General features: G+C 40.2%; 1 protein-coding gene across 6 annotated transcripts in view; it reads right to left on the bottom strand.

Moving 5' to 3' along the window:
- The window catches only part of SIPA1L2 (signal induced proliferation associated 1 like 2), a 268,964-nt gene that overhangs the window by 136,896 nt on the left and 117,962 nt on the right, over nt 1–14,106 (bottom strand). For all 6 annotated transcript variants that reach the window (XM_055146847.1, XM_055146849.1, XM_055146850.1 and 3 more), the window contains one exon: nt 5,624–7,371. In XM_055146847.1, the coding sequence (XP_055002822.1) occupies nt 5,624–7,100 (1,477 nt within the window). In that variant the 5' untranslated portion in view covers nt 7,101–7,371. The remainder of the gene's footprint in view (nt 1–5,623; nt 7,372–14,106) is intronic.

Here is a 14,106-nt window from a genome sequence, read left to right as displayed (position 1 = left end):
TGTCTGACAAACAGGAAGCTCAGAGAAGGAAGAAACAGCAGTTTCACTCAGAACTTCAGAGCAGAAACGATAGGCAGCAAACAACCACCATTTTTCCTGGTGGAAAGAAGGAAAACTACTGGGCGGTCAGTGGGCTGTGATGCTCGCAGTCTCCGAGAATGCTGTCTCACTGAAGGCCTCGGAGGGACTTGCCCCGACAAGTGCTATTGCTACAGATGGCTACGGCAAGCCACACCTTCCCATAAATCCTTTCACAAAGTTGTTAAAAAGTCTCTCTGGGACGATGTGTCATAGGAGTACACCTCACATAAAGAATAGTCATTGCATGTTAACTACCCAGTACAGAGAAAAACCACATGATTAAACTTTTTACTTGAAACCTTTCCTGGTTATTGGGAGTCTTTTAATTCCTTTGAAAATGAAGTTTCCCACTCAACAATGAAGATGGTGAAAACAAAAGAAAGGCATTCCAGAAAGCATTTAAAAAAAAGAAAAAACACCTTAGAGCCTGACCCTGAGAACCTGCTTCCAAAGAGGGTGGGGAAAACTGAGTGAAGGGGAAAAGAAAAAAGAAAAGAAAGAAATAAAAAGAAAAGAAAAAAAATAGCTGCCCAATGCCAATCTGCCCATGGCCTTCATTGGTTAACACGTGAGTTTCCTTCAGCTTGTGATGTACGAAGTGCTTACAAATAAAAGGTCAGGGGTTCAAGCCTCTGAGTCTCTACCTGTCTGCTCCCACATCACAGGAGACTACGGCCCACCTGTAGTCTCTGTCTTTAATCCGGTGGTTTCGCTCAGAGACCAGCCTGAGCACAGCAGACACTATTATAACCGATCGCATCCTGAATCACACAGTCCCACAGGGAAGAGTTAAATATAGGGGAAGCGGGCACAGTTCAGGGCCATAGGACTGAGGGTCTAGAACTGGATCTATTTTCTCTCTTCCTGGATGCTAGGTCCTGACTCCCACATCCCATTAGAAGGCACAGCAGCACCTTCCACGGCAAAATCTCACAGCTCATTGATGTCAGAGTGACCTCGGAGATCACAACTCCACATCCTCATTTTGAAGGCTGGGCAAAAAGTCTTAGAATTCAGTGATCTGGCTCAGTCGCACACACCTCCACAGCAAAGCCCTGACCCAGTCGGTGAGAACAAGACTTCCGCTGCCAAACCACAAGTCTATATCCATACAGGAGCTTCAACTCCCAGCATCTTCTTTGAAGTTTGTTTTTCTTTCTCATTCAAATATTCCAAGTTTGATGATGTCATTTCTAAAGCTCTCTGGGAAATCTTAAATAGCAAATCAGAAAAGAGAAATAAAACATTCACACACAGCATGTTAAAGTCATCAGAAAGGAGTCTGGCTCAGTTGTACATGTCTTACATACATGAGACTGAATTCCATCCCCAGCACTACAAAAACAAATAAAATAGAAAAATATTACAAAAAAAAAAAAAGCAGGCAGAAGGCAACGGAATCTAAGAATTTAAAATCATTTCACTAGCAGACCCTAAAAACATTAACGGAGCAAACTGAGGCAACCCATTGAACAACAACAAAAAAAATCAGGTTTTTGTTCCACATACATGTAAGTGTATCTTAGCACACCAAGAGATATAAAAAGTGTATACATTTAGTTTTTATGAACCAATTATTTTAAAGAGAGAATCCACACACTACTTGCAAAACTCATGATTCATTGCCTGAGGCTTTCAGGGCCTAACTTTTTAAAAAATTATCTTATTGCTAGTACAGACAGTTCGAGCTTCATCTGTTTTAATTTCTACGTGGAAAGGCCAATTCTCTATGGTCGCCTCTTCTTCTTTTTTCTTTCAATTTTTTAAAGTGCCATGATTTATATTAAGACGACCACAGATGGGATTTACGACAAAAACTGCAGCAGAAGGACACGAGGGTGCTCTTGGGAAGGTGGGAGACACCGGCCCCTCCCACCGCCGAGATGTGATCCCGGAGGCCGCGCGCATGTGCGGCCTCTCCGCAGCTGTACAAGCGTGAATCCAGACCCAGCAAAGCCTCTTTCGGTGTGAGCAACTCCTCGCAGAATGTCTCCAGCCTGAGAACTGGGCCTCGGCCCCGTGCCCGCCCGGGAGGGGAAAGGTATTTCTCTCTCTCGCCTCTTTCTCTCCGGGGATGAAGGGCGCGGTGGCCGCCATATTAAGACGACCACAGATTGGGTTTTCAAGCCTGCAATTATCTAATATCTGGAAGAAATCTCCCTGGACTTCTTGTTAAAGTACAGAAATTCAAAACCGCGCGGCCGCGCGCAACCTTATTTGTCCTTCACAGTAGGTCTGAATCTAGTGGGGTACTCCTAACAACAATAGTGAGGTTTGTGTTGAAATATTGAATGTAACCAAAGTAAACAGAATGTAAAATGAAACTTATTAGTTACAAGGTAGGGGGTGGGGGGGCGGAATGGGAGGTGTACTGTGTGGGTTTTTTTTTTTTTTTGGTGGTGGTATATGGGCACTGGTGAAGGGATGGTTGTTTCAGCACTGTATAACTGAGACCTAAGCCCGAAAGCATTGTAATCTTCCACACAGTGATTTAATAAAATAAAATAAAATTTAAAAAAAATAAAAAATAAAGTGCCGTGATTTAGATTTACAAAATTACTTATAGTGGAGTTTCAGCTGTACAATGTTCCAACACCAATCCTACTACAAGTATCAACTTTGTCAACTTCCCCTCATTAATGTCCCCAGGCTGCCTCCTACTTGCCAGCCTAGCACATTTTTAAGTTTGGTTATTTTAGTTTTGCATCTCATGCCTAAGCTGTTGTTGTTTCTGGGACTTAGATATACACATATACCTCACCTTTACCTCACCTCTGTGTCTGAGGCCTGACTCCTGTCCCTGTGATCTTCTTTCCTAAAAATAACTTCCAGCTAGAGACTCTCCTTTCCCAGTGTATTTTATTTTCTCATGTGCTGGGCCTTGATGAACTCAATCCTGTGAGTCAGGAGTTATTTCACAGTAAATAATAATAAACACAAAGTTCAAGATTCTTCTAGTTTTTGAACCACTTCTGGGAATATATCCCGAGGTGCAAAAAAGCCCAGTAAAAAAGACATCTGTATCTAGATGTTCACTGCAGCACTGTTCACATTAGCCAAAAATCTGGAAATAACCCAAGAACAGACGACTGGTTAAAGAAACTTTGGTACATCTACACAATGGAATATTATGCAGCTGTTAGGAGAGATGACGTCATGAAATTTGCATAGAAGTGGATGGTCATGGAGAGTATCATGTTAAGTAAAATGAGTCCGAAAGAGACAGACATACATAGGAGGACTGGGCTCATTTGTGGAATATAACATAACACGAGACCGACACCCAAGGACAGTAGATACAAGGATCAGGAAAATTGCTCCATAGGTGGAAGCCTGCCTTATAAGCAAGTGGGGGGAAGGCAGTTGGAATAGAGAAGGGATAAACAAGAAAATGATGGTTGGAGGAATCAGTCGGGATGGGAGATGTGTGCCGAAAGTAGGTAATGGACCAAACATGATGACCTCTCAGTATCTGCATTGCAAACCATAATGCCCCAAAGTAGAGAGAGTATAAGGAATATTGTCTTCCATGGAGGCAGTGGGAGGGTGAGAAAGGTGGGGGTATACCAGGGATATTGGTGGTGGGGAATGTGCACTGGTGGAGGGATGGGTGTTTGATCACTGTGTCACTATAACTCAAACGTGAAAGCTTGTAACTATATCTTATGGTGAATCAATAACATTTTTTAATAAAAGAAAAAAAAGTTCAAGATTCTTAAAGTTCACTGGCTGGGAGGCTATCAATCACAATGGTAATTCAGATGCATACCACAAGCCAGATCTGAAAAAGAGCTGGGGCAGGACCAGGGAACCGAGAGGGAACTAAGACGTGTTGACAAAATTACTTCAATTCTATTATGTTATCAGTATGAGAACTAAAAGATAACCAAAACTACATGACTAGTCACAACACAGATACCTGCTAGTTTAGTCCTACTGCTTATCCAACATCCTAATCAGTCTACTGATGAATATAATTCAAGATATTATGATTATCGATGACTGGTTAAATTTGGATCTATGTAAAAATAGGGAAAAGACAAATTATTAATCTAATCCTTGCAATTTATGTGGCAAACATATTCATTAAAGCATATAGCCCAGGGGAAAATAATAAAAGAGACTTCAAGGACTGATGTGGATAGAGTGATCTGAAGTCTGAATTACGCCTCGGCACACTCTGGAAAAGAAATGGGTTCTGCACAAGCATTTGGAAGATTGAAATAAAGATCAAATAAATTCAAAAGAACAGTTAGCCTGAAGCTCTCCATAGCAGTGACAGAACAATTTATTTATGACAAGGGAAAAAAAAGAGAAGGATCCGAGCACTGGCTCTGGCCACTTCTGCCTCCTTAGATGCCATAAGGTGATACTAGAGAATGGGAGAAATTCCTATCCTTCATGGATGATACTGAAAACACACAGCACACAGCTCTGAGAGATCTGATGCCTTATCAGGAAAGGGCAAAGGCAATAAGCTGTCCCCATTAAAAAGACAGTCAGGTACCTGTGGAGTTTATATCTGGCATCAGTTTTTGACATTTGTGAAATATTTTTCTCTGTCAATCACTTACAGAGTGGACTCTCATGTCTCTGAAGTGAGGACATTTATTTAAATACTAAGGATCCAAGTATATGACTGACCAGAGCATTAGCACAGTGGGTAGGACATTTGCCTTGCATATGCCCAACCCAAAATCAATCCCCAGCACCTCATATTGCTCCCCAGGTCATACTAGGAGTGACTCTTGAGCACAGAGCCTGGAGCAAGCTCTGAGCACTGCTAGATGTGGTTCAAAAAATAGCAAAACAAAACAAAAATCATAACTTTGGAGGACTGCATACTTTAAGTCTAAAGATGTAGATCAAAGTAAATGGAATTTATCACATGACTTGAATTTCCAAATTCACAATGCCAAATAATTATTTTTATCATAACCTTTAAGCCTATTAGCAGAATTGCCAGAAAACTAAATATGCCTATTATGCTAATTTAAATAATCTTTCAACAAGGACTTATTTACAACTTGCAGTATCTTACCACAAAATAGGAACTAGGAGACATACAAAAAGATGATGGAAAAGTGTAGAAGGAAAGTATAGGGAAAAGAAAATTAACCGCCGCAAAACAATGCGAGATTTGAGAAAGCCAAGAAAGGTATAGAGTTAATCAGGGAGGAAGAATCTTAATAGGGAGAATATTAAGAAGGTTCAGCATTTATGATACAAATTGGCCAGGAGAATAAAGAATGCATTTCCTCATTGGGAATGACCAATCAGCCAATTCAGGAAACTGGGGATTCATAAAGAGGAGTCATCTGGCGTGCTGAAGGTCTGGTCTATGACAGACAGCAAGTGAGAGTCCAGGAGACTACAGTCTTCAACATGCCAACACAATACAAGTGACCCTGAAGAAAATCCCGGAGGCAAACAGACAGACAGACAGACAGACACACACACACACACAGACACACACACACAGACACACACACACAGACACACACACACACACACACACACACATACCCCGGCTCTTCCTTACCTTTCCCATAAAAGAACTTGCGGTAGTAGTAGGCCCCAAGGTCAATGTGTTCTATGATGTACCTCTTCACTTTCTCTCTGTGAATTGGTTGGTTTTCTCTGGGTACTTCCAGGACTGAGACGCCTGCATTTGTGCAGTGAGAGCTAAGCGATGATTCAAAGGAGCAACTTTCCCCAGAACTGAAGGATGATGAGTTGGCCCTGGAGAGTGCAATCCTCCTGTCACCTTCCCCCCCTGTCTCATTTCTAAAGTAAGGGCAACTGAGGACAAGGTCATTACTTTTTCCATCACCCTCATCAGCATCCAGGTTCTCTTTGGAGTTGAGATCTTCCTTGCTCCCCAAAGGGGACTCACAATTGCCCATCTGGCCTGCTGGCATCTGAGTCTGGGATGCCGCTGAAGCACCTGTGGTTATGTTTTTCCTTTTCCCCACATTGGCCCTCGTAGCCATGGCTTCATTGATATTAAACAAAATGCTCTGGACATCATAATGTGCAAAACATCTTTGACAATTCCAAGGGCGAATGCCCCTCTCCAGATGACTTTCCTCCAGATCTGATGTAAACTTGAACGTCTCATGTTCACTTTTAACAGTTCTCAACTTTCGAAAGAGGGATGTTTCCACCGACTCTGACTTTAACCTCCGTTTGAAAGGCTTGTCCCTGTCTCTTCCCATTAGGAGGGCACTGTCCATGTAGTCTAATCCTGAGATGCGCACAAATTCCCCTCTAGAAATCTGAGCAGCTGCATGAAGGCTGGGAGAGATTGCAGGATCGCAGGGGAAAAATTCGGGGAACCCAAAAAGAGCCATAGTTTTGTGGTCATAACTTTCTGCCCGGTACCCTCTAAGCATAGCAAAAATGTTTTCACCAGATAACCCTTGCCGGTCAATGGATGATGTGCTCCCGTATTCCCTATGGAGGGCGGCCCCAGTATTGGGGTTCACTGCATTTTGATCTAAGACATCTTCAGCATCAATGTCACTGATTGTAACATCACTATTGCTTCTCTGTCTGATGGGGTGAAGTCCCCTTTGAGGAGAGTGAACAAAGATATCTCCAATTGTGTACTTAGCTTCCACAAAGTCTAGATCGAGCTGTTCCTCTTGCTGACCATCGCTCTGGTCATTCTGCCCGTTGTGCAATATGGAGGCGACACTCTCGTAACTGGCCTGAGACTGGCTTTCCCACAATGTTTTGCAGGCAAGCTCCTTGGAACAGTCCTTCTTGGGAGGCCATTCTGACACCCTGGCCCTCACACCCATCTTGGGCATAGCTGGGGTCCCATTAGCTGGACCACCACTCTCACTGGAATTGGAGGGATTTAAAGAAGTGGCAGGTGCCATGTTGCCATTCATGCCTTTAAATTTCCGAGCAAAATAATCATCAGACTGCATGATTCTGGAAGGTTCTTTGAATTTTGAAGAGGTTCTGCCAAGTTTGTGCTTCTCTTCTTGTGACTGCCTTGGGTCGCTCATGTCTACCAAGGCAAAAAAGTTCCAAGTCTCACCAGAAAGATGGATGTCAATCTAATTACATTGCTCTTTACAATGTGACATTAAAGGCAGATAGTTCCTTCTTCCGTAGGTAGATTTTCTCTTTTAAGCCAAAACCAAAGATGTTGCTTACATCCCCGGAATAAGATTACTCCAAAATTAATTTTCTCGTCTGGTGTTGCAATGATCCTGTATATGTCTGTCCTCTTCAAAAACATTCTTTAAGACATCTGACCAGCTATATTTCCTTCACCTGAATTAAAAGATAGAAAATTGCCATTAACATTGATCGTTGTTCAAATTCAATACATTTCATATATGATTTCTTCAATGTGCCACTCTCCTACCTCTGCCTATCTACAATTCCCAAGTTGTTGTGGAAATATCTCCTTATTATTCCATACCTACTTGATCGGTTATAGAACCAAGCAGTAGTCTCTCTTTAAAAACTCTCCCAGTACATTCCCCAACCTCAATCCACATCTGAGCAGAGAGCTTCCTCTGTGATCCCACAACAGCTGGGATCACAGCAGTTTTCCGTATGCTCTAAATTGCTCAGTCTCCTCCAACCAGTTAAAGCCAAAAGAACTGTGCTTTCATCTCTGCATCAACATTACCTACTAATACACTCTGGCTTAAATTAAGCAATTCAGCAATGTTTCAATCAATTATGAGTAAGACAACTGTCTTGTAACAAGTGGTATTATAGTTTTTCCAAAATCCTTAACATGTCCAGCAGCAAAAGGCTCAATGCCAGGCAGTAACTATCAAGTTTCAAAATGCTTTCTCTCAATCAAATGAAAAGTTGGAGCAATTCTTCTAAAGTGGGGAGGAGCCTTCCAGAACTTGGTGTTCAAATCAGAAAAGTTTTATGGTTTAATAGGACATTAGCAATTTGAAAAATGCACAGATTAGAATTAAAGCACATAGATATTAAATTGAACCCAGGTCGGCCACATGCAAGGCAAGTGCCCTACCCGCTGTGTATCGCTCCAGCCCACCCCTCTAGGAGAGCTCAGGAAGCTACCGAGAGTATCTTGCCTACAGGGCAGAGCCTGGCAAGCTACCCGTGGTGTATTCCATATGCCAAAAACAGTAACAAGTCTTACAGTGGAGACATTACTAGTGCCTGCTCAAGCAAATCGATGAGCAATGGGATGACAGTGACAGTGACAGATGTTAAATAACTTTATCTATGTGGTTGGTAAAAAACTTGACCAAATCATTTTTATCTGTAGGCTGGCCCATGAACTAGAGGTAAAAGATTGCAAATTGGTTAAAAACCACTGAACAAACAGTTTAAGAACTCTTTTCAGTAAGTTCTTAATGACCTAGAGATAAATGTGTTATGGTCTCTAGGAGTAACAAACATTTTTTCATATGCTTTCCCCCAACACCAATGAGGGGAAAAATAAGTCTAGGTGTGAGATCATGCTGTCTGTTCCCAGGGAAGCTTTATAATTGAGGAAATGAGAGTGATATTTTAGGAAGTAGAAAATGAAGAAGGAATGAGCAATCAGATGCTTCCATGCACGGAAGAGCCTGCCTGTATTTCTCAGGAGAGAGATGACTGCATCCTATCTAATTCACTTATAATTATTTACAAAGATCGCAGATGGTTCTGACTTATTGTTATTTCTTAAACAATTCAGACTATCATCGAATGCTTTCTAGAGAAGTAAATGAGGGAAACAACTTATTGCCTAGTATCTCTTCTGAAATGCTACTTGACTGGACTACGCTTCTACTTTATCTATAAACTTTACATTAAAAATATATAATGGTATTTGAAAGCTGAAGAAGCATTTTTAAGGACTGGTACACAACTCTGTGAAATCTCAACAGGCACTAATATGATACTCATTTTCAATTATATACTACTAAGCTGCTATAAAAGGAAGAAACAACCCTACTCATAATCCCCGCTTTAAACATTCAAACTGCATAACTTTAAGAAATATAGTCCGGAACTAAATACTTGCTATCTTAAGAAAGTTAAAAACTACAGTGAAATGTATCAAAATAAGCCAGCAAAAAAGGGCTGAGAAAAGTAAAAACTGAAATTAATGCAAAAGAGAATAAAGAAAATAGAATACAGTTAAATCCGGAATGTACTTTTTTGTTATTTTTTTTTAAAGAACAAGAAGTTTGGAAATGGAAAAATGAGGCATGACCACATACACAAAGAAATTATATGAAAGTACAGGGTTCTAGGAATATAGCTCTCAGATAGAGTACCATATGACTAAACCCCGAGTTCAAATCCTGGTACCACACACAAAAAAAAACTTGCTGGGCCAGAGAGACAGTGCAAGGATTAAAAAGCTTGCCTTGTATCCCACCAACCTCAGTTCAATTTGGTACCACATATGGTCCCTGGGCACCCAAGACATCACTGCTGAGTGCAAAGCTATTCCTATAGCTCAGCCTGAGCACCTCTAGGGTGTGGCTCACATCCTCCAAAAATAAATAAAAAAGAAAGACTTTGAAGCTTTCTCATGATTACATCCAAACTATGAACTATAAGACACTCTTCCATCTTTTTTAACCCCCATCTCTCATTATTTTCCTCCCTAGTTCTCTGTTCTATGTCCTATGCAAGTTGAGTATGATCCAAGTCTTCAAACAGTCTATCCCCAACTCTCTGTGTGGGACGCTCCGTACAAATGGGGCAGCACCTCTCAGAGCTGAACTCAGAACTATCATTCCCATCTTTCTCATCCCCAAATACAACACATTTCCATGGTCCCCTGTTTCTTACACCTCCCAATGACTCTTTCTCTGAGCCTCCTGGAAACTATCCATGCCACCATTTTATCTGGCATGCATTGTCCTAGTAAGTGGTGGACATTCAATAATTATCATTAAACAAATATAAACTAAAGTATAAATAGACTCTAAGCAGTCACCTTTGTATAACATATTTTATATTCAAATAAAAAGTTCTTGAAGTTGGGGCTGGAGAGATAGCACAGCAGGTAGGGAGTTTGCCTTGCACGCGGCTGACCCGGGTTCAAATCCCAGCATCCCATATGCTCCCCTGAGCATGGCCAGGGGTAATTCCTGAGTGCAGAGCCAGGAGTAACCCCTGTGCATCACCACGTGTGATCCAAAAAGCAAAAAAATAAAAGAGTTCTTGAAGTTATATAATTGTCAAAATTTAAAAATGTTGCAGAGCAATGTTTACTTCAGCGCAAGAAATAGGGACAGTGTCAGCTTTTGTAGGATACTTTTTGCCACACAGCATATCTGAATCCTCAGACTATTTTCAAGTTATCATTAAACATAAAATTCAGTAACTGTTGGACCCAAACACATAGCTTAATGGTAGAATACCTGCATTGTAGATAGGAGAAGAGAATTTGGTTCCTGCCCTAACCCACAAGCCTATTATGATCCTAGTAATACTTCTACTTAAAAAGGAAGAAGGAAAAATGATTTTTGTGTGCAGTTTTGTGATTTTCTTGGGTGTGTGTGGGGGGATACATACTCGCTGGTTTACTGATTGCTCTAAGCTCAGGAATCATTCCTAGCAGGGAAAAGTGAACCATATTGGGTGCCAAGGATCAAATTCCTGTTGGTCACATGTGAGGCAGGTACCTTACCTGCTGGTATTATCTCTCCAGCGCCCATTTCGTTTGTTTTTAATTCAAAAACTACTCATCTTTAGAAAGAGCTTCTACCTTTACCTCAGCACCACACAAATTAAGTAATTACAGTTAGGAAAGAAAAGAATGTTGATAGTTCTTTTTTTTCTATTTTTAAAAAGTTTTATTGACTCACCATGAGATAGAGTTACAAGCTTTCATGTCTGAGTTACAATCACACAATAATCAAACACCCATCCCTCTACAAGAATTTTGATATTTCATCTTCTAATCACCTCAGCAGCAGCATCTTTTAGAAGAAAGTCCCATTTCTAAACATGATGACACATGGGAGGCTTCAGTGGCCAATCCTGCTACCAGTCTGAGTCTCCCTCTGAATCGAGCCAATTTCCCATTGGTGGTTCTGCACCATTTTTCTGGGCTCTGGATATACGCCTGCAAATGGCAGCGCTGAAAGCAGGATGGCAAGTGCACGAAATCACAGACCTGGGCTGAAGGACATCTGCTTCACACATTCAAGCCCACAAGGAGGTTACGCGAATCCTAGTCTCCACACAATAGACAGTGTTTTAGGAACCGCTGTGAGTCTTCCTCTGTCCTTCCTCACTGTGACTTTACCTCTTTTAATCATTTTATTAACACTGTGGATCACTGACGATAGGAGAGGTTTAAAGTGGAAAAGGCAGAGTTCAAGTATGAACTCGAAAGAATGTTGAGTTCTTCATATGAGACAAGAGCAGTTTCCTTTTTTTTAAAAAAAAAAGTACAATTTCCTGAGATGCAGAATAAGATAAAACGGAATCCTCATATGTGCACATTATGTTGATCACATGTACCACTTGCTCCCTCCCACTTTAATTCTAATGAAGAATATTTTAAACCTATTACTTTCCCAATTTCATGGCTACATACACTCATGGTGTTAAGTTAGTGTGGTTGAAAAAAAGTCAAATCTTAATAAGAACGGGTCATCTGATTTCTTCTTAAGGACTTTATAAGAAGAATACATATATTATGCTAAATGAAATAAATAAGGCAGAGGAAAACAAATACCATGTGATTGCACTGAAGAGAACAGACTCTCCCCAGTGATGAGAGAGCAGGGGTCAAATGTCACCTGCTTCCAGTTACAAAAGAAAGAAGTCTTGGGAATGTACTGTTCAGTGGTGATTAGAGCTCAGAACACTATAGAAATTTGAAAGCTGCTGAGAGAATAACTCTGAAGTTGTCATTACAAGGGGAAAAAAACCTCCAGATAGTGTTATTAATAAATGTTTGGTGAAACATGTTATACACCTAAACTAAAATGATGTCAGATGAGGAAGGGATGGATAGGAGGGGAGGGGAAGGAATGAGTCAATTCATGAGGAAAAAAATATTAAAAATTAGAACAAGGCAATAGATTAATATTCCATATGGAGAAGCACAATTCTTTCAAAGCAATTTCCCATGTCTAGATGTTATATGTATATATATATATATATATATATATATGCATTACTGTATCACTGTCATCCCGTTGTTCATTGATTTACTCGAGCGGGCACCAGTAACATCTCTATTCCTCCCAGCCCTGAGATTTTAGCAGCCTCTCCTTACTCGTCTTTCCCAACAATTGGAGGTTCTTTCAGGGTAAGAGGAATGAGACCTACTGTTACTGTTTTTGGCATATCGAATATGCCACAGGTAGCTTGCCAGGCTCTGCTGTGCTGGTGGGATACTCTCGGTAGCTTGCCGGGCTCTCCAAGAGGCATAAATATAGATAGATAGATAGATAGATAGATAGATAGATAGATATTTAAAAAGAACAACAAATAAAAGTAGATATTGAGTTCATCTGAAAATATTAATTAAAACTGATCTCTAGCACCTTTCTATGAACTCTATGAACACTTTTCTTCCTTTAAGATCAAACACATGAAAAGCTTCACCACCGTTTCTAATTTGGCTTACGATTTCATTATATTTTATGGCACCTGCTGCTCAGTGCCAACTGGAACCATCACAAGCACTCTATGGACACTTAGGAAAGGGCCATGTGAACCTGGGTGCTCTCATAGGCAGCAGTGGGGCACCCCAGTGAGGAAGAGCTAAGCGTGCAGCAATGGACAGCTCAAAGAGAAGTGCAAGAAACTAAGAGCTTGAAAGAAAAATCTGTTCTCATGCAAATGGCCTTGGTAATGATCTCTAAAGGCTAGAACAGAAAAGGAGAAAATGTGATACTCAAGCATAATTGTCTTTAAATAGAATGTTTTTCAAAGTTTTCCATGAGATATCAGTGAGTCTTTAAGACCAATCTTATAGTTATAATTGAGCCATTTTTCAGGATTGCAGCTGTAGCAAATGGATTGAAACTACAAAATGCACAAATAATGAACCTCATTCAAAGAAAAGACGGTTTAAAGTGTATGAAAGATCTGTAATAAATGTATAGCTATCATTAAAATGCTTATTTTTCATATTCATTCCATCAACTCTAATATTAACATGCATAATTGAGCAAGGAATAAGAAAGAACAAACTGTCCTCACTTTTACCCTCTCTGTGGCCAAACAATCATAAAGAACAAAGGTACGTTAACAGTCTAAGTCAGAGCACCTGAAATGCACTCACCAGTGACTTGGTAAGTTCTAGTACATTCAGACTGATATTAAGTAAAATTGCGTCTAAATAGGAATAAAACAATCAAATTTGTATTTAGTTGGCTACTAAAATCAAGGATGTCAGACAATTTTATAAATGAGATATTATGACATAATAATGGTCCTAAGTGAATGGAAAAGTTCCATAATCATGTTTTTTGACTACACAGTTTTTGGTAGAGCTGGACATAAAAATCATTTCTTGGTATTTATTGTTAAAAATACTTAGATGGCAGCAAAGAAATATTTTGGGGCATGAAAATATGAAAAAGAGGAAGTTCTCTTTGGGATTTTACATTATAGTAGTAAACCCTGTTATTTGTGAGAGAGAATAAAATCATCCCTGACTATAACATTATGGTCACATTAACATTAGGCATTTAATAGTGTTTTGGGTATTCCGAATTTCTTTTTAAAGCAATTTCTCAAGTGACGTCCCCAGAAAAGTTCATATAACCTTATTAATCTTTATTTTTAATCACAGTAAAGAAAAGGCCCTGAAAAAGTACCCAAAGGATTCAGTTAGTATCTTGAATTTGCATTCATCATAATTCATGGTGAATGCAACGGACAATCAAAGTCAGTTACACAGGGATCCTGTAGGATCTGGAGAAGCTATAAGCTCCATGAGAGCAAGACCTAATGTATTCTTTCACTGCTTATTACACCTGCATCCCTACAATGTGCCTGGCCCTTACGTGATATTGTAATTAACTTACATGCATGGATCTACAGTGA

This window comes from Sorex araneus, chromosome 9 (assembly GCF_027595985.1).
Source record: "Sorex araneus isolate mSorAra2 chromosome 9, mSorAra2.pri, whole genome shotgun sequence".
Taxonomy (NCBI): Eukaryota; Metazoa; Chordata; class Mammalia; order Eulipotyphla; family Soricidae; genus Sorex; species Sorex araneus.
Note: the sequence above shows the minus strand (reverse complement) of the source record. Positions and strands in the feature narration are given on the sequence as shown.